Raw genomic sequence first — 19,785 nt, 5'->3', positions numbered from 1 at the left:
ACAAATCTAAATTTATGAAATTAAAATCATATTTGACTGGTAAATTGGAACATGTCTAAACTCTCCACCTGAGTTACACTTCCAATGTAAATGTGCCAATAAATTATTTTTTCACCACAATATTTGTACGTGTCCTGATAAAAAATGAAATGTGTTATGAGACAACACTGTATAGTTCGGATTTCAGATTTAAATTAAGGTGGGGTGAGATGTAAGACATTCCATTCATTCATTGACGATGAGTGACACATACACACATGACTGGATGGGCTTTTTGCAGTCGTGCAACCATCCCAAACCACATTTAATACACATTCTTATGTTTTTGCTGGGTTATTTAGTCAAGCCAAAATAAACGCTGTGAGACAGCCATTCCAAGTTGCCAGCTTTGTACTAGCATGCCACCAACAATATTGAGTCGTTACTATTTTGTGCGACAGGTTGTTCGGTAAGAACCTCACCTCCCTAAGTGTTTGATCCATTCATAAAGAGCACCGCCTTCAAATTGTTGAATAATACCTTCTTAAGTAATAGCTTTGTGATCTTACTCCATATTGTTGCACTGTGGTGACTCAGCTTGTTGCACAATAATGTGTATTTGGAAAAATTCATATCTTCTTGTTTTTATGGGCTCTAATGGTACACATGTGGCTAAATAGCTCTTACTCTTATTTGGCCATTATTATTATTATTATTATTTTAATTACGGTATATTATCAAATTGGCTCGACCTTAAGTGTACAAGTATAAATTTAGACGTCAACAAAGACTATCCACATGAGTCTCTCCTACCGTTCCTTTAAATTGTAGCTTGTCATTTTCCTTCTCCTATGCAGCACTACGGTTCAAAGATTTTGGGTCAGAAATGTCCTTATTATATTAAAAGAAAAGCATTGTTTACAATGAAGATAACATCAAATTAATTGTTAGTATGGTATAGAAAATTGAGCTTTTCAATAAAAAGAACAAAAAATCTAGAATATCACATTGTCTGATTTTCAAATCATTTGTTAGCAATTTATGGTGGAAAATAAGTACTTGGTCAATAACAAAGGTTCATCTCAATACTTTCTCATATGCCCTTTGTTGGCAATGACAGAGGTCAAACATTTTGTGTAAGTCTTCACAAGGTTTTCACACACTGTTGCTAGTATTTTGTCCCATTCCTCCATGCAGATCTCCTCTAGAGCAGTGATGTTTTGGGACTGTCGCTGGGCAACACAGACTTTCAACTCCCTCCAAAGATTTTCTATGGGGTTGAGATCTGGAGACTGGCTAGGCCACTCCAGGACCTTGAAATGCTTCTTCCGAAGCCACTCCTTCGTTGCCCGGGTGGTGTGTTTGGGAGCATTGTCATGCTGTAAGACCCAGCCACATTTCGTCTTCAGTGCCCTTGCTGATGGAAGGAGGTTTGCACTCCAAATCTCATGATATACATGGCCCCATTCATTCTTTCCTTTACACGGATCATTCGTCCTGGTCCCTTTGCAGAAAAACAGCCACCAAAAATGACTACATCACATATGTGGGATTCGGTTGTGTTTACATATATATGTATTTATTTGTCTAAATAAAGCATGTATATGTATTTCACTTTTGTCTATAGGCACCAGCCACGAACAAAGCAAAATTCTATCAAGTTCGGCTTCTAACAATCATGTAATGAAACCGTAGTCAGATTCGTTTAAACGGTTATCTTTGAACAACCACAACCACTTCATTGCATTTTCCGGGTTTTGTCACGTGATGTTCCACATGCGGATGACTACACGACGTTATTGTTTATGTTTTAAACGGTTATCTTTGAACAACAACAACCACTTCGTTAAGAGACCGTTGTAAAATGTTGCCTTACGGTGATGAATAAAGTTTAAGACGACAAATATAAATTTAAAAAAAGAAACAACCGACCTGGCAATGCGACTTCCTGATTGGTTGGATTTCTTCTGACGCACCAAAGCGGGCACGGAAAGGGCGGGGCTAAAACCATGAAGCTGGTGCTCTCATCATGGCGGGATGCATGAAAGCGCGAAACCGAATAATCACGACAGGAGGCCGTTTCATAGTTTTAACGGGGCTGCTGTTGTGTTTGCCACAAACCTCGTCCGAAGCTACAGGTAATATGCGATATAACGACGTCTTTAGATACATGTGTATATATATATATATATATATATATATATCGTAACGCGACAAGAGACTGTGTCCTTCTTTAGCCTGCGCTGTAAGTTAGCTTGTAGTTGATCCTGTACAGCAGAAGCCATACAAGTTCATTTGAACTCAGCAGTTGTGCGCATTGCAAATAACACATAACTTGCCAGTGTCTTGTATTTATAAAAAAAACAAAAAAAGATAGATAGATAATTGATTCATCCACAAGGGCAGTTCACGTTTGTAACACATTTGTTCTACTGTTGAAAACGTTTCTTTTCTTTTTAAAAACAATCCAGCCCACTTATAATGACCTTTTAGCGAAAGGGTGGGCCAGACCAGTATATTTGTGGTCTGGCCTAATTATAGGTATGTGACTAAAATTATCAAAATAACTGTATATGTAAATGGACGACTTTATTGGATAGAGGAGTGATGCACGAATAAAATGAGCCCTAGTTTGTAAGAATCAGATGAGGATTACTTGCTCACAAATCCATGTAAATCATTAGGAAATGTGTGACTGAAACAACTCTTCTGATTATTCTTTGAACTCCTCTGTCAGAAATCTTGCAAGGAGCACCTGATCGAGGCAAATTTATGGTGATATGATTGGCTTTCCACTAACGTATTATAGCCCCAACCGTGCTTACTGGAATGTTGAGAAGCTTAGATATGCGCTGTAACTAATGGCGTTGTTAGGTTTTGCAACAATTAGTTTGCGATGGTCTTGAGACAGCTCTTTGCTCTTACCCATCATGAGATGTCTTGACTCACACCTTGGCAATGAGACCTTTTTGTAGGCCAACAATTAGGACTGAACCATCTGATATTCATTTGCACTTAGAAGGGGCTGGATTGCTGTTTGATTATTGATAGATTTTAGGTGTTGTCTTGGCTTGTCTTGTGTTCAATAAAAAAAACAACAAACAACGGCTGTATTCATTTCCACAGAACTGTATTCACAGTGCAAAGGTGGCACAGCATTTTATATGAAGTAGGCTTTGCTCCTGAAACTTGGCATCTTTTAGCCTTTGCAAGTGCATCAACATCAGGCGTCAAATCCTGCAGAACAGCCAGTTTCGTAATGAATCAAAATGAGCAACAACAGTTACTTTAAGTGCAAAATTTCAGTTAATCTGTTTTCTGCTCACGGGCGGGATTGGACCCCCTGACGAGCCGGTTCTGCCCCGCGGCTCGTACGTTTGACACCTCTGCTTAACGTTTGATGGAAAATGTGCTGCCGATGCCGTCGTAGTGTGGCATTTGAACGTTTCTGCTCTTGTAATCCAGGTAGCAAGCCTCCAATAATCGATCTCAGGGATGGAGAGGAGTACACACTATCGGGATCCAACCTGTTCTGCTACGCAAACTCCATCGTACCAAACTGGAGGCAAACCTGGACAAGAATTCAGGTTGGTTGTATCAGGAGTTCCATGTTGAGTGAGAAATTTGAGCTTTGGCCGAGAGGCAGGGTACACCATGTACTGGCTGGCAGTCAATCACAGTGCAAATTAGAGCGGTGCGATATATACAAAAATGTACATCACGATACAGGTACCGTATTTTCACGACCATAAGGTGCACCATATTAAAAGGCGCAGTCTCAGTTATGGGGGCTATTTCTGTATTTAACGCGTACATAAGGCGCACCGTATTATTGGGCGAAGGCATGGTAAAAGATATGCTAGCTTAAAAGATACGGTAGCATGCATGCACGCTAAAACTACGTCCTCAAAATGGCCCAGCAGAGGATGTACTTCCTGCGGCTTCTGAGAAAGCACGGCCTGCCGCGGGAGCTGCTGAGACAGTTCTACACAGCGGTCATCGAATCAGTCCTGTGTTCTTCCATCACAGTCTGGTTTGGTGCTGCTACAAAAAAGGACAAACTGGGACTGCAACGGACAATAGAAACTGTTGAAAGGATTGTCGGTACCCCCCTACCCACCCTTGAGGACTTGCACGCCTTCAGAACTAAGACGAGTGTGCAAAATCCTCTCCGACCCTCCGCATCCCGGTCACCGTTCTCTTAGGGCTCCTTCCATCAGGTAGGCGCTACCGATCAATGCAAACTAGAACTAGCAGACATTCCAACAGCTTCTTCCCTCTTGCAATCAACTTCTTAAACAGCTAACCTACAGTTCCATTACAACATGCTGGAAATTTTTTTTTGTCTGAGTTAGCTCTCACATTTCTGTCGGGCCAATTATATATTACTCATGCACTCACTGTAGTAGCCATGCTGCACTATTTGCATATCTGTTGTTGACCAATACTGCCCATTCATGCCAGAGTAGCATCTGCTCCATTTGCACACTGATTGAGGAGTATCTGCAACATTTGCACAATCAACATTGTCCCAGATTATCGCACTACTCGCTTGAAGTCTCGGCGCCCTTTTCACAATGGTCATTGCACCGGACTATTGCAATATTAGTCATTCGAACTGCTCTAAGTGCTAGAGGACTCTGCATCTTTTTGCAGAATTGTCAAAAAAAAAAAAAAAAGCATTGTACCGGCATTACCAGATAACTAGCAACCCTTTATTGCTCAGTGACTGTTTTTTTGTCAATGTCTTTGTCTTAAAAGTGATCTCTGTCAATTGACTGTCTGTTGTTGTACTAGAGCGGCTCCAATTACCGGAGACAAATTGCTTGTGTGTTTTTTGGACATACTTGGCAAATAAAGATGATTCTGATTAAGGAATGCGACCAGCAAAATTCATTTGAATGTTGAGATACATTAAAAAATGTAGTTTATTTGATATCTTGTGAAAAATAAATGGTAAATGAACTGCACTTATATAGCGCTTTATCTACGCTTTAGAAAGCCTCACATTCACACACACATTCATAAACCAATGGGCGACTGCTGCCATGCGAGGCACTGCCAGGCCCACTGGGAGCAAATTCGGGTTCAGTGTCTTGCCCAAGGACACTTCGACATGCGGAGAATCGTAGCAGGGATTTGAACCTGTTCTACCTACTGAGCCAAAGCCACCCCAACATAATCCAATTGGTATCGCAAGACAAGTCCAGATCTGTGTGACAGACCACCAAGGACTCCACTAAAAGAGGTTTGATGACGATCTGATATTGTATTTCAAAATAAAGTCTCAGAAAACAAATAAACTAAACTTTTTAATGCAACTCGAGATTAAAATTAACCTTGCTGGTTCCATTCCTTAGCTGAAGAGCATTGACGTCCATATTATTGGGAAGCTTTTATTTTGAAGGTGGCTTTTGCCGCGAGTTGGCGACTTATTACCGTAATGCCTAGTATGAACAAAATTAGGGGCGGCTGGCTTGATTGCTACTTTACAAGTGGAGGATGGCTTGATTGCTACTTTACAAGTGGAGGCTGGCTTGACCGCAGTCATTTTCGGGGGTCCTTAGCCAAACCGATGTTGTTTTGCACAATGCACATACTGGCGCTATATACCTACTGGGGGCGTGCCTTTAGCGTCCTCCTTCACGCGCACCCTTCCCCCTTTAACGGCCGCACGCCGTCCTCAGCCACGTCCGCTTTTCCTCTGTATAAGCAGCGTGTCGCATTATAAGGTCGCCCCGGCCATTTTGGAGAAAATTTAAGACTTTTAAGTGCGCCTTATGGTCGTGAAAATATGGTAATTTTATATCCTGATGTAGTATTTTTTGACTACTAATGACAATTTTCTGTGATCTTTTCTGTTTATTTGTGAAATACACATTTTAAATTGACAACACAATAAAATAAAAAATAACTATGAAAATAAAACACAAATATCGAGGGGCCAAAAAAATACCATTGAAAATATCTGGTAGTATAACAACTTTTCAAGGATGGCAGTAAAGGGCAAAGAATTAACATAAATGCAACATTCAAGTATGCCTACCATTTGTCCAGTAAAAGTACTAATAAATGAACTGTTTCAGAGGTTGAGTTTTAGGAAGATTTTCAACTTGTTCTGAAGGTCTGACTGTGGTGTCTCAGTCTGAACATTAGGGGCACCGTGGAAAAGGAGTATGCAGATGAGATGGAGATGGTGCAGAGTTCAGACTGCCGTACATGAATGTAGCCCGAAGACACGAAGAAGAATATAGTCATAGTGTAGATGGATACTGTTTACAAGTAGATAGGTCGATGCCATGTTGGCTGTGTGTCCTGAGCTGTAAATGATGTGAATTTAAATAAATAAAATAAATCAACTCTGTGCAAGCACATTATTTAGTGGAGGAAAAGAAACGATGGGATTCCCTCAGTAGCGACGCAGGAAATCGGACGATAGATGGACTACAGATGGAAGTTAACTTTCTGCTAAATCTGGTGCATGCCTCTCCATTTCTTTTAATGATTAATGTACAGTATTTACAAATTGTCCATAAACTAAAAACAATCAAACAAACAAACTGATACAGACGATATACCGCTATATTGTATTTATACTGTATCTACGATATACAGTGGGTACGGAAAGTATTCAGACCCCCTTACATTTTTCACTCTTTTGGGTATTGCAGCCATTTGCTAAAATCATGTACGTATTTTTTCCTCATTAATGGACACACAGCACCCCATATTGCTAGAAAAAAAAACGGAATTTTTGAAATTTTTTGCAGATATATTTAAAGTATTCAGACCTTTTGCTGTGACACTCATATAGTTAACTCTGGTGCTGTCCAGTTCTTCTGATCATCCTTAAAATGGTTCTACACCGTCATTGGAGTCCAGCTGTGTTTGATTATACTGATTGTACTTGATTAGAAAAGCCACACACCTGTCTATATATGACCTTACAGCTCACAGTGCATGTCAGAGCAAATGAGAATTATGAGGTCAAAGGAACTGCCTGAAGAGCTCAGAGACAGAATTGTGGCAAGGCACAGATTTGGTCAAGGTTACAAAAAAGATTCTGCTGCACTTAAGGTTCCTTAGAGCACAGTGGCCTCCATAATCCTTTGGGACGACCAGAACCCTTCCTGGAGCTGGCTGTCCGGCCAAACTGAGAAGTCGGGGGAGAAGAACCCCAAAAATCACTGTGGCTGAGCTCCACAGATGCAGTCGAGAGATGGGAGAAAGTTCTAGAAAGTCAAGGATCATTACAGCCCTCCACCAGTCGGGGCTTTATGGCAGACTGTCTCGACCGAAGCCTCTCCTCAGTGCAAGACACATGAAAGCCCGCATGGAGCTTGCTAAAAAAACACCTGAAGGACTCCAAGATGGTGAGAAATAAGATTGTCTGGTCTGATGAGACCAAGATAGAAATCGTTGGCCTTAATTCTAAGCGGTATGTGTGGAGACAACCAGGCACTGCTCATCACCTGTCCAATACAGTCCCAACAGTGAAGCATGGTGGTGGCAGCATCATGCTGTGCGGGGTGTTTTTCAGCTGCAGGGACAGGGAGACTGGTTGCAATCGAAGGAGAGATGAATGCGGCCAAGTACAGGGATTTCACGGACGAAAACCTTTCCCAGAGTGCTCAGGACCTCAGACAGGCCCGAAGGTTCACCTTCCAACAAGACAATGACCCGAAGCACACAGCTAAAATAACGAAGGAGTGGCTTCAGAACAACCCCGTGATAGTTTTTGAATGGCCCAGACAGAGCCCTGACTTAAACCCAATTGAGCATCTCTGGAGAGACCTGCAAATGGCTATCCACCAACGTTCACCATCCAACCTGACAGAAGTGGAGAGGATCTGCAAGGAGGAATGGCAGAGGATCCCCAAATCCAGGTGTGAAAAACCTGTTGCATCATTCCCCAAAACGCATGGCTGTATTAGCTCAAAAGGAGGCTTCTACTACATACTGAGCAAAGGGTCTGAATACTTATGGCTGAGTGATATTTCAGTTTTTTGTTTTTTTTTAAATAAATCTGCAAAAATGTCAACAATTCTTTTATTATTTTTTTAATTTTTTTTTCCTGTCAATATGGGGTACTGTGTGTACATTAATGAGGGGGAAAAAATTGACTTATATGATTTTAGCAAATGGCTGCAATATAATAAAGAGTGAAAATTTTAAGGGGGTCTGCATCCTTTCCGTACCCGCTGTTGTTTATCGTTATATCACATTGCTCTAGTGCACATATTGACAAACAACCGTTCAAACTCACATTCACACCTATGGGACAATTTAGAGCGTTCAATGAAGCTAACGTGGATGTTTTTGGAATGTAGGAGGAAGCCGGAGTTTTCTCCGGGTTCTCCAATAAACATGCAAAGTCAGTTTACCATAGTATGTTCCCTTTTCCACCTCCCCGTTCTTTACTTTGCCAAAGGCAAATAAATGGTTGTGGTTTTCACTCAAGTCATTAAGCTCTATAATATGAATCCGACAGGTCCGAATTTGGAGTTCCAAGGTGTTCAAGGCGGAGACGGTACAAGGTGAGGAGGAGCTGCTCCAGCTGGAGCGCTTCACAGTGTGGAGCTGGTTGCAGAATTTGTTGCATGAAGGCCACAATGAAACCACCATCAACATCCACCTGTTCAGCAAGAAGACGTGTTTCAAGGTCGAGCCCAGTGATAAAACCAAATACACGGTCAAGTCGCTTCGTAGTAAGTCGCAATAGTGTCCGTGTTTTATGTGAAAAAAGTGAGTTTGTATTATTGGGCTAACACATTGTTTTTTTGTTTCCTTTCAGAGTTTGACATATATTTGTTTTTGGTTTTCCTCGTTGGAGTAATGCTATTTGTCTTTGCCGACTCCCTCAGCAGGTACATTTGATCTAAATTCCGCAAACTAAGTTATTGAAGGTTTTTGAGGCAGTTCTGTTTTGTCACAAATTAAAATGTATTTTTATTTTTTTTTAATATTTATTAGGAGTCACGTTTTCTTCTATTCAGCTGGCATGGGCACAGGAATGATCGCTTCTCTCATCATTCTCTTTTTCATACTGGCTCGTCTTTTGCCAAGGGTAGCGTTGTGCAACCTTCTACTGAAACGAGCAGTAAGTATGCACGTCAGTCTAAAAACACATATACCCTTTATGTTTCCACAGAAAAGCCCTTTTTACATATTGATTGTCGGCGGCTGGTCGTTCTCTGTGTACGCCATCCAGCTTGTCTGCAGGAACCTGAACGTGATCCTCCGAGAACATTGGCACGTGGCTTTAGGTACGTACAAATTGGATAAGATAATGCAGTCACCCACCCACCCATCTCGCCTTCATTGCGGGGGAGACATTCCAAACTCACAGAAATTTGAAACGCTATTTAGGGTTTATAGCGCTGTTCGAATCAGACTTGTCTCGTCCCCTACGCAGGTTATATGAGCACTGTCGGCTTCGTCAGTTTCGCCGTGTGTTACCGTTATGGCCCGCTGGTGGATGACAAGAGCATCAACATCCTGTCCTGGACGCTGCAGTTGTTCGGCCTGCTCCTCATTTATCTGGGAATTCAAATTCAGCACGTTTCCTTTGCGATCATCGTGGCAGCCGTGTTTGCCAAGAATCTGGAGTACCCCATCATGATGGCACTAGTTGCAATAAGGTGAGTGTTGACACTAGATGGTGCAAGAGAGCTGTCATACTGGTGACAGGCCGTCACCATCCATCCAAAAAGCGTTAATGTATGACTGAGGTGTCAAACTTATTTCCATTGCGAGCCACATCATTTCCCTCAGAGGACTGTTATGACTCAAAAGATAAAGCCCAACATAAAAGCAGGATAATTGAAAACAGACAAAATGCCGACACCTGCCGAGCTGAGGGGTCTGGAAGTGTCATAGGTACTAAAAGCTGTTGAATATATGTGGGTCCAAGGCCATTCCAGGCTTTGAAGACCAGCCGTAAGACTTTGAAATCTATTCTATGACTCACAGGAAACCAGTGTAGAGATTTTAGGTCCAGTTTCCTGGTACCAATAAGAGATCGAGCAGTGGGATTCTGGATCAGTTGTAGCTGTCACTTTTTTTGTTCTTTAGTTCAGATGTATGAAACGCTGTTATGAGAGTCCAAACTGCTGAAAATGACCGCTTGAACCAGCTTTTCTGTGTTGTTTGTAGAGAAGATTTTTGTTTCTGGAGCTGTTCAGACTTTTAAAATTCAGGTCCAAGTTAATAATCATGCCAAGAAGACTTCTTACTTGATTTGTAGCAGTCAATGGAATGTAGTCAAGTTGAGTACTGACGTCTCAGATTTAGGGCTGTAAACAATGACTAGTCTTTGGAAAAGTTTTAACGCATCCACTCATTGATGTGATTGGTGCACTCAGCCAGAGCGAGTAAGGCACATAGGTGGTGTAGTGCCTCTTAGATGTAGCTCTGTTTATCTGCATACAGGAAGTGTGATAACTGATAAGATGTTTTGATGTTCTATGATGCTGAGCGAGAGGCAGCATGTAAATATTGAATAGAAGTGGCCCGAGAATAGACCCTTGTGGTACCCCGCATGTAATCTTTCTTCAGTGAGACTCATTATGACCAAGTGCGTTAAAGAACTCATGAGCTTGTAAATATGATTTAAACCAGTTTATCTCATGCTAGTAAGTTCCACAGCACTTCTCCAGTCTGTCAATCAAAAGATTGTTTGTCAACACAGGGGTTTCAGAAGCATCATTCTTTTGAATTATGTGATTCAAAACTTTAACAAGAGTGCTGTGGTTTGGTCAAAAACCCAACTGATATTCATTAAAAAGGTCATTCTTCAGCAGAAAAGCACTCTATTTGCTTACCCAGATGTCCAAGTTGTTCATGGTGATGATATTAACCTACAAATGAGCATTTTATGTTTGTGAAAGTCACGTCTGCGGCTCTGAACATTTTGCATTTTTATCGTGCAGGAAAATCCGCCAGTATGTTCACTGGAAGCCGGAGAAGCGTCGCCTGCTGACTGAGGAGGAGTATCGGAAGCAAGGGGAGGAGGAGACGTTGCGTGCTCTGGACGATTTGCGGAAGTTCTGTAACAGCAGGGAGTGCAGCCCATGGAAATCTGTCAGCAGGCTTCAGTCCCCCAAGAGGTGCCCCTTGTGATGATTTTACTTTGTTGCTGACACAGTTGCAGTTCCTACCGAAGCTTTACAGCGATCTATTTTGTACAAAACAAACTTACTCAAATCTTCCCAACTACTTTTTACTCGTCTAAAAAAAAAAAAAAAATCCACACTCAAGTGGTCAGCCGGCAAGAGCTGGTGCCGTATTATACCATTTTACGAGTAATCCATTTGTGATTTCTTAGCATATTAAATGAGCAATTGAGCATGATTTTGGTGTGGTGTTGATGGGCCTGAGTATATGATAGAAATGTAAAGTTATAATAGCAACTTTAACTGCTGTGTTTGGTAACTCAATCAAGACGGTGTTTTTTATGCACATTTAAGATGTAACAAAGTTTCTCCATCTTGGGTTTAGTTCCCCTTTAAATGGAAAAAAACATTTTTTTCAATTGAACTTGCATGTAATCGTATTGTTTTAGTCAGGATTATGCATACCCTATTGCCACGGTAGAGAGCAAATCTGTCACCTCCAATCTCCAGGTTTGCTGATTTCATCGAGGGCTCCTCTCACTTGATGGCTAACGAGGTGTCGGTGCACGCGCAGGAATATGGTTGGAAAGATTTCTTTGACACTGACGACGAAGAGGAATATCCATCCAGCCTGTGCCAAAACCAGAGTGGGCCGGCACAGACTCCATTCGAAAACTTTGATGGCTCTCTGGAGCACGACTAACGCTGGGACTCGGGAGCCGCTACTACGTCGTAGAAGTCCACGAGCGTTGTTCGCTGAAGGTCACATTTGTGCACGGTGAAGTTGCCGGACGGAGGGTGATTGGTTGCTGGCCATGAATGTATAAAAGAAACCAAACAGTTTGAATACACTGTCGTAGGGGCTTTGCTCCAATTGGCTGCCATTTAACTCGATCCATGGGTGAGCTGACATCTGACTTTGGGCGAGAGGCGCGCCAACACCCTGGACTTTTTTTTTTTTAATAAATTGGACATATAGTACTGTGCAAAAGTACAAGGCCACATTACATTTGTTTTCTTTTTTGCAATGCCACTAAGTAGAGTGCAGACGTCCACAAAGGGTGAACTTTTAATAAATGAAAACAATTCATAGAGCTGTGCATTTGCTTTTGGTTGCTCACGAGCAGGCTACTTCCTGCTTAATAGGGGATGGGGTACAGATGGGAGGTGCCAATAGCATTCTGGGAGTTGGACATTTTCAAAAAGCATGAAGAGATGCAGCTCAATAAGTTAAAATACTGTTGGAGAGTACTTCAGCATTGCAATTCCAAAAGTGAAAGTCCTAAATTATACTGATTCATTCAACACAATACTTTTCAGAAGGCCAATTACAACCTCATTTCCATATTAACATCTTAGTTTCTTATGTAACATTCAAATTTCTTGGGAGATGGTAAAATCTGTGTTTTAGTTAGCTGTAAACTAAAATCATCAAATCTTGTTTGCTTTGTGTAGTGATTGAGTTGTATATAGTTTTATATATATGTGTGTGTGTGTGTGTATATATATATATACACTTTTATATATGCGTGCATGTGTGTATGTATGTATGTATGTGTTTATATATATATATATATATATATATATATGTGTGTGTGTGTGTGTGTGTGTGTGTGTGTGTGTGTGTGTGTATGTATGTGTATATATATATATATGTATGTGTGTGTGTGTGTGAATTTATCTTCAAATTTATGCCATTCCTCTTAAGATTTGTGTATACATTTGTGAGGCCTATTATTATTAGTCATATTGGCTACTGTGAAAAAGGCTCACAGAACAAAGCAAGTGGTGGCCTAAGACTTGCAGTGCTGTTTGTAGACTTTTTTTTAAAATTGTTTTTATTTTTATTTTTTTTAAATGATTGTACAAAAATAGTTTGGTCTCTGGAATGTCTGTTCACCTGTCAATTGTATAATAAACAAACCGGTAAATCTTTTGTAATTTTGTTCGGGTGACATCTGACGAGTACTTGACAAATCACAACATGCAAAACTGATTTTTGGCAGGTGAACATTATCTGCACTGACTGCAGCTGGGAGTGAATGTCAGTCACCGAAAAGACTAATAACTCCAGAAAATATTTCACTAGAATTTTATGTTGTTAAACCATCAGTTTATATGATTTTGCTATTTCTAGGTATGCAAGTAAAATGGACATTTTTAATTCAATAAAACAACATAACACCCAAATACAAAGTCATTCATTTGCAGAAAACAAAAAAGTCAACATCACCCCTGACACCCACCCCCCCAAAAAAAAAAGCCCAGTGTTGTTTAGGTCTTAATTTTCTACAGAGCTACATAATTCTGGGGCAAATGTGGTTGTGGAATAATAAGAATCATATACAGCTAAATGTATTTCAGTCATATCTTTGGGGTAATTCCTAACTACAATGTGGCCCGCAATGATTTCAATCATTCACTGATCATTTTAGGAACAGTAAAATCAGATGACTATCATAGCAAAGTGAAGCTTTATTGCTGATGTGTAAAATGCAAACAGGAATAGTTCACTGAACAGCTGGGGAAAAACACAAAAATGCTGCAATTCCGCAATGGATGGAAATAACAATTCACATTAATAGTCACGTGTGTACAGTTTACAAACTTGGACCCTTTTCTGGTAGACAAACTATTTCAAATCAGCTTTCAAGATCATCATATGCACAACAGATGAAGAACTCCAAAAATGGGGCAAAAAAAGAGTTAGCGAGCAATATTCCTAAAGTAATGATCAAATCTGCAGGTTAAGTGTTGCTTCGTCCAGAGTAAGAACAAATGATGTGTCACTGAATAAAACCCTCCGATAAGAATAATTAAATTTCCATGAAACACAAGCGGCACCTCGTCGCAAACAGCAATTCCATTTATGGCTCCACACAGACAGCACAAACAGATTTCATACATAAGAGTAATAACGTAAGAACAAAACAAAAAGTCCAGTGTTTGGAGTTGTTACATTCCAGGGTTTATTTAGTTCTGTCAGTATTTATTGATTCCGAATATTCGCACTCCGTGGAATTGAGGCAACTTTGGCAAGAGGACACTCAAGAGCGAGCACGTGTTGATGAGGAAATGTGTCGCGCCGTACTTTGTGTAGAAACTGGCGAGAATATACCTGCCAAGAAAGCAACACTATTCACGTCATTGTTCGTTAAAGTGGTGATAATATAACAAAATAGCAAACACCAAACAAAAGATGACCACAAAAACCATTTACAGTAAACCCCCATTTATTGCCGGGAATACTTTCCAGACCCACCTGCAATAAGTGGGCAATTCAAAGTTGTAATATGTGACATACCATCAGATAAATCTGAAATACCTGCATGAAGTCTTTTTTTTTTTTAACAAAATAAACTTTTTTTTTTGTTGTGAAAATCCCATTTTCTCTGAGATTATAGTCCTATTTTTTTCAGCAAATAGAGGAATCTTTTCCAGAATCAAAGGTAATATTACCAGAATAAAGTTATTCTTGAAATTCACTTAATATTTTTACAAAATAAAGGCCTGTTTTTTAGAGTACAAAAAATACAACTTTATTCTGGTAAATTGCAATTTTTTATCCCGAGATTAAGTCAAACCAAGTATTGCCTGACATTTTTTCCTCTGCATCTTTCTTTTACTCCAAATTTTATGTCAGAATATTACATTATATTATTTTTTTTCTCGAAAATACTAATTTTTCTTTCCTATGCATTTAGAGGTACACATGGTAGTTAACGGTTAACTTGATTTAACTGGTGTTTGGATTATTCATTTATATATTAAAATTATTAATGAATCAATCAATTAATTTAAATGTAATTGATCACACTCATTACTACAGTCATTATAATGAGCTATAATTATGAGGGGGCCTTTGAAAAAAAAATGTCAAGGTTCAATGATGACTACGTTTTGAGAGAAGTGAACAAAAGTTTTGACAAAGTGCTTATTTAGGAGAGGCGCACTTACAGAACGATTGGCGAGATGGTGAGGAATTTGCGCGAAGCTGTGAACTGGACGCCATAGTCCATCTGTTCCCAGTGTGTGAGCAGACGGGCTTTGCCCTGATCGGGGGTCTCGAAGGGCGTGCCCTTCACCGTGTGCAGGAACAGGTACATCACCTGCACGGGGGGGGGAGACAAGAAAACACTTACTCACTTTTGACCACAACCTATGATTGACACTCTGCGGAGGAAACCTATTTCGGCCGCTTCTATCTGGGATCTTGTTCTTTCGGTCACGACCCACAGCTCGTGACCATAGGTGAGGGTAGGAACGTAGATCGACCGGTAAATCGAGAGCTTCGCCTTTCGGCTTAGCTCCTTCTTCACGACAACGGACCGATACAAAGTCCGCATCACTGCAGACGCTGCACCGATCCGCCTGTCGATCTCCCGTTCCATTCTTCCCACACTCGTGAATAAGAGCCCAAGATACTTGAACTCCTCCACTTGGGGTAGGATCTCATGCCCGACCTGGAGAGGGCACGCCACCCTCCAATTCATCCTTCCAATTTGAAATACTTCCAAAATTCCCCAGTTTAACTGCCCTTGGAAATTAACCAAAGATTTTGCATCAATTTTGTACCCTCAGTCTAGTCTAGATGGTCGCGAAGCCGCCTGGTGGAACTGACCAGGTTGTGTATGACGTTGGTGAGGGTCCATACGAGTGGCACGGTGAAGAAGGGAATGCTGAGCAGGACCACGTGCAGCACGACAGTTAGCAGCAGGTAGGCCAGCCAGATCCCTCGGCTGTTCATCACCTGCGTGTTGGGGTTGACCTCGCTGTGAGCCACGCCCACGTTCATCTTGGACACAGACACAACAAACATGTCACATGCGCAATCAACAATAGAAGATGAATCGGGAAAAAAAAGGAAATAAAGGATCTAGTTCAAGGGGTTCAAGAGTCCTATCACATTTGTTGCATTAATTTAGTAGGTTTTTTTTACTCCTAAAACTGGTCATGGAAAATGTTCATTCATTGCATTTTTTTCCATTTATCTCATTATGTGTTTAGCTGATTTATTGTAAATAATAATACATTACAACAATAAACAATTTTGCATTAACATTTAATGAATGTATACATTCAATAATTGGTTAATTACTGTTAAAAAAATTAAATATATAAGTAAAAAACCTTTTGATCGTTTTTAAAAAAAAAATTATTTGGTGAATTAATTTTACATAATACAATTTTAAAGATAGTAAAATAAACTATCTAAATCTAAAATTTTGTTCTACAAAATCGGTTAGTGTACATAAAAATAAAAAATATAAAAAACACTTTGATAAAATGCTCATTTAACATTATTTTTAATTAAATAATTATTTCTTTCAAATAATAAATACATTTGCATACAATTACACATATACATTAACATTCATTGTATTGAATAATTAGTTACAGAAACAATTTTACATACACATTCTTTTAACCTCATCCAATAATGACTCAGCCCTTTAAAAAAAACTCATGTGGCCCTTAAACTTAACGTTTCATAGATTACTATGTACGACAAATCATCTATTTTAGTCAATCTTTCTAAGCCAGCGTCATACAGTGACAGCCAGAAGGTACTAACCTGTGTTCAATAAACACGCCCACATTTCGATGCGAGCAAGTGCATTAGTGAGAAAACTAATACGAGATAATTAATATTGATGTATCACTTCAACATACTTTGAAACCATCCCCCCCCCCCCCCCCATGTATGTGTGTGTGTGTGTGTGTATATATATATATCCATCTATTTTCTAACTCTTATCCGAGGTCGGGTCGCGGTGGCAGTATATATATGAAATGTTTTGTGGTAAAAAAAATTTGTTTTGGTGGTGGTTTTTCTGATGTTAAATTTGTGACGAACGAACGACTCCGCCCGCCAGAGCTCTACTAGGACTGAAAACAAGCACTCCCTATAAGAGTGCTCACAAAAACAATAAATAAACATTTTATAAATTAACAACGTTAAATATGCACAGGGCTTAAGTGTTATCTGTTCGAGTGGGTTGAGACGTGAATTCAGCCCCACAATTAAGACTCGAGCTCGTTCCGTCGTTCGCATGCTAGCTAGCTAAAGTTAGCAAAGGACGGGTCAAAACTGACTGAAACTTAGGATTCAGTAGAAAAAGTGGCGGTCGGGTGGTGATACGTGAGCGTGGAAAACTGCCTCTAAATGGTAACGTAGCGTGGTCAACTCTTGTAGATTTGCTAGGTTTTAAACTTTACCTTCTCGTGTTGTTATTGCCGACCAGGAAATAAATTGAGGTTAGACCCCGCCCTCTTGGGCTGTCCCTTAATCAAGTGTCAAACGCCTCACTCTGAGCCCAAAACTCCTGAAACCAAACCGAAGCAATGAGCAACAGTGACTTTCCACCTACGACGTTATTTAATTCCCCATCTTCTGGTCAATTATGTTTGTTGAAGGAAACTTCGTCGCGGCTTTATTGTGTAGCACAAACAATAGTCATTCACTCTTCTCACAACCTTTTCAACTTAGAGCTGGTAAACACACAACCAAAAGGATTTTTCAAATCTTAAAATATTGATTATCTGTTACAAACCCCCACACACATGAGATAAAAAATAATAATAATAATAATAATTCATAAATAAAAATGAAGGCATTTAACAGTTTTGGTTGTACTGTGTGTGGTCTGCTCCTATAATCTTAACACAAAGATTCTGCTCCACCTTTGATCAAGAATCTAGTCTTCAAAGACAGAAATCTTGCATGATCAAACATGGTCCAACAAAAATGAAGAACAAACACAACCGGTATACGTTGCGCTGATGTTTCCCGAGTGTTTGCGAAGGGATCAGAGGCAGGAGTGTTGTAGAATGGAAAATGTTGTTAATAAAGACTTAAAATAATCATTAAAAAAATACTGCCATCTGGAGAAACCACTTTTAAAAATAAAATTAAAAAATGGGTAAGACATGTTTGTTTCTATTTACGGCCACTTTGTTATTCCTTAATCAGGTCGCTTCCTCGACTGGCGACACTCCATTCCACGTTACAATTGACGGGAGTCATGACTTGGGAGAAGTCGGCTTTCTCCACACAAGACGATTTTTGGTCATAAATATTCGACACAATTAATATTTAGGATTGTTGGCCCCGACGCGTTTCGGACCCATCGGGACAAATTCACGCTTAACACACCTCAGACCACAGGATAATCTTATAGGATAATCTTATACAATTTAAAATAGTATTTGTTGTCCTTGGTCTCTGCCTAACACCCTTGTATTCTGATAACTCTTCTTCTGACTTTTTATTACGCAAATGTCTGTAGACTTATGATAACTAAGGATAAAATAAATAGGCTCCAATTATTAAGACAACAGTATTTTTTGTGTTTTTTTTAAACGAGGCCATCAAAACGGGGAAGGGCGTGCATTGGCGTGCACACTTGTTTTGGAAAAAAATATCTAATTTTTGATACAAAATAAATTATTCATCTAATTAAAGTAATTATGCTAGATTTTTGTTGAAGTAATATTTGATTAATATAGCGTTTACCTCCCACGGGCGTTTGAGTTTTGTGCGAAATTACGACAAGCTGGTCTAACACGCCCCCTCACAATGTTATGCCACTCACCACTTCGGATTTGCGCTAGTGGCGGAAATAGAGCCCTTTACGTACATTTCAAAACATCAGCATGTAAGTGACATAAAACACCCGAGGCCCACGGTGCCCATTTATGAGATTTATCCACATGTTGGAAAGTTTTGAGCCTTGGGAGCACATTCCAAGACACAAATATTTTGCCGAGGTCGCCTTGCTTCAGCTGTACAACTCGACATGCGAAAAAAAAAAAAAAACGTGAGCGAGATAGAAATACTACGAGCATAGTTAATCATATCAGAGCTTTGAATTGGCTCAAAGCTAAGGTAGGGAGGAGTCATTGGTAAGCCTGTCACGATAACGACTATATCGATTTATCGTTCGATATATAAAATGGGCAAAATATTTTTTTTCCGGACTCGATAAATCATCATCGTTGTGGTGTGCCGACAGAGAGTTGGACGGCTTTGTCATTAGCCGCAAATGGGCTCATGGAACGCGGACACAGTTGTAACTAACTCTAACCCACAAGGGGAAAAAATGGGTAAAACTGAATCCAATGTCGGGCTTGCTGTCTTAAATTGATATTTTTCAGCAGAGCACCGTGGACAAAACAACAACAACAACAAAAAAGGCATGAGGTCAGCCATCATGGAGTTTGTTGACTGCCACCCTCAGTACATTCTCCACTCCTCAACCTCTTTCATGCACTCCTCACCCTTTCACTCTTCTTTTGTATAAACTTGCTCTCTAAATGAACTCATTTTGTTAGCCTAACAGCATGATTGCCTAAGTCATTTTTGAAGACAAGAAAAAAAAAAAAGCAAAACAAATTCAACAAACATGAAGAGTCCAGTTGACTCGATTCAAGCTTACCACGATCTGAATGACATAGAGACAAAACAAGCATAATTGGAATGTTTTATTGATGTTGTGACAGTAAGTTAAAATAAATTGGGCAATTACGTTATTACCCTAATGATGCGGGAGTTATGAAAATACAGTACATTCTCTACTTCTCATTGTCTTTCTTCTCACCATTTCTTTCTTATTTTGTAAAAAAAACTTTCCCTAAATTAACCTAATTTTGTTAGTCGAATAGCATCATCTGCTTAAATATATTTTGGAAT

The 19,785-nt window shown here is 39.9% G+C and overlaps 2 protein-coding genes across 6 annotated transcripts; one reads left to right on the top strand and one right to left on the bottom strand.

The window, feature by feature from the left end:
* The first annotated feature begins 1,974 nt into the window (after positions 1-1,974).
* nemp1 (nuclear envelope integral membrane protein 1) lies at positions 1,975-13,145 on the top strand. Of its 5 annotated transcripts, none has more exons than XM_061673912.1 (9): positions 1,975-2,117; positions 3,445-3,566; positions 8,471-8,687; positions 8,774-8,846; positions 9,046-9,079; positions 9,191-9,245; positions 9,395-9,620; positions 10,911-11,087; positions 11,604-13,144. In XM_061673912.1, exons 1-9 carry the CDS (start codon positions 2,009-2,011, stop codon positions 11,794-11,796), a joined length of 1,206 nt encoding a protein of 401 aa, XP_061529896.1. In that variant the 5' UTR covers positions 1,975-2,008; the 3' UTR covers positions 11,797-13,144. The 5 variants fall into 5 exon arrangements, with proteins under 5 accessions (XP_061529896.1, XP_061529871.1, XP_061529888.1 ...); XM_061673887.1 differs by having other exon boundaries at positions 8,953-9,046; positions 9,131-9,245; XM_061673904.1 differs by having other exon boundaries at positions 8,953-9,079.
* Positions 13,146-13,555: 410 nt separating this feature from the next.
* ormdl2 (ORMDL sphingolipid biosynthesis regulator 2) lies at positions 13,556-17,379 on the bottom strand. Its single transcript, XM_061673926.1, has 4 exons — positions 17,313-17,379; positions 15,715-15,888; positions 15,051-15,202; positions 13,556-14,211 (listed from the first exon to the last, which is right to left on the bottom strand). Exons 2-4 carry the CDS (start codon positions 15,886-15,888, stop codon positions 14,076-14,078), a joined length of 462 nt encoding a protein of 153 aa, XP_061529910.1. The 5' UTR covers positions 17,313-17,379; the 3' UTR covers positions 13,556-14,075.
* Positions 17,380-19,785: the final 2,406 nt, after the last annotated feature.

Source organism: Phycodurus eques, chromosome 1 (genome assembly GCF_024500275.1).
Source record: "Phycodurus eques isolate BA_2022a chromosome 1, UOR_Pequ_1.1, whole genome shotgun sequence".
In the NCBI taxonomy this organism is placed as follows: domain Eukaryota; kingdom Metazoa; phylum Chordata; class Actinopteri; order Syngnathiformes; family Syngnathidae; genus Phycodurus; species Phycodurus eques.
Note: the sequence above shows the minus strand (reverse complement) of the source record. Positions and strands in the feature narration are given on the sequence as shown.

What these genes read in the sequence shown, in the direction of transcription:
- ormdl2 (XM_061673926.1), bottom strand. Translation starts at nt 15,888, where the DNA reads ATGAACGTGGGCGTGGCTCACAGCGAGGTCAACCCCAACACGCAGGTG. An exon ending in CCAACGTCATACACAACCTG is followed by an intron (nt 15,203 to 15,714) that starts GTCAGTTCCACC and finishes CCCCCCGTGCAG; the next exon opens with GTGATGTACCTGTTCCTGCA. An exon ending in ACCATCTCGCCAATCGTTCT is followed by an intron (nt 14,212 to 15,050) that starts GTAAGTGCGCCT and finishes CTTTCTTGGCAG; the next exon opens with GTATATTCTCGCCAGTTTCT.
- nemp1 (XM_061673878.1), top strand. Translation starts at nt 2,009, where the DNA reads ATGGCGGGATGCATGAAAGCGCGAAACCGAATAATCACGACAGGAGGC. An exon ending in CACGGTCAAGTCGCTTCGTA is followed by an intron (nt 8,688 to 8,773) that starts GTAAGTCGCAAT and finishes GTTTCCTTTCAG; the next exon opens with AGTTTGACATATATTTGTTT. An exon ending in ACATTGGCACGTGGCTTTAG is followed by an intron (nt 9,246 to 9,394) that starts GTACGTACAAAT and finishes TCCCCTACGCAG; the next exon opens with GTTATATGAGCACTGTCGGC.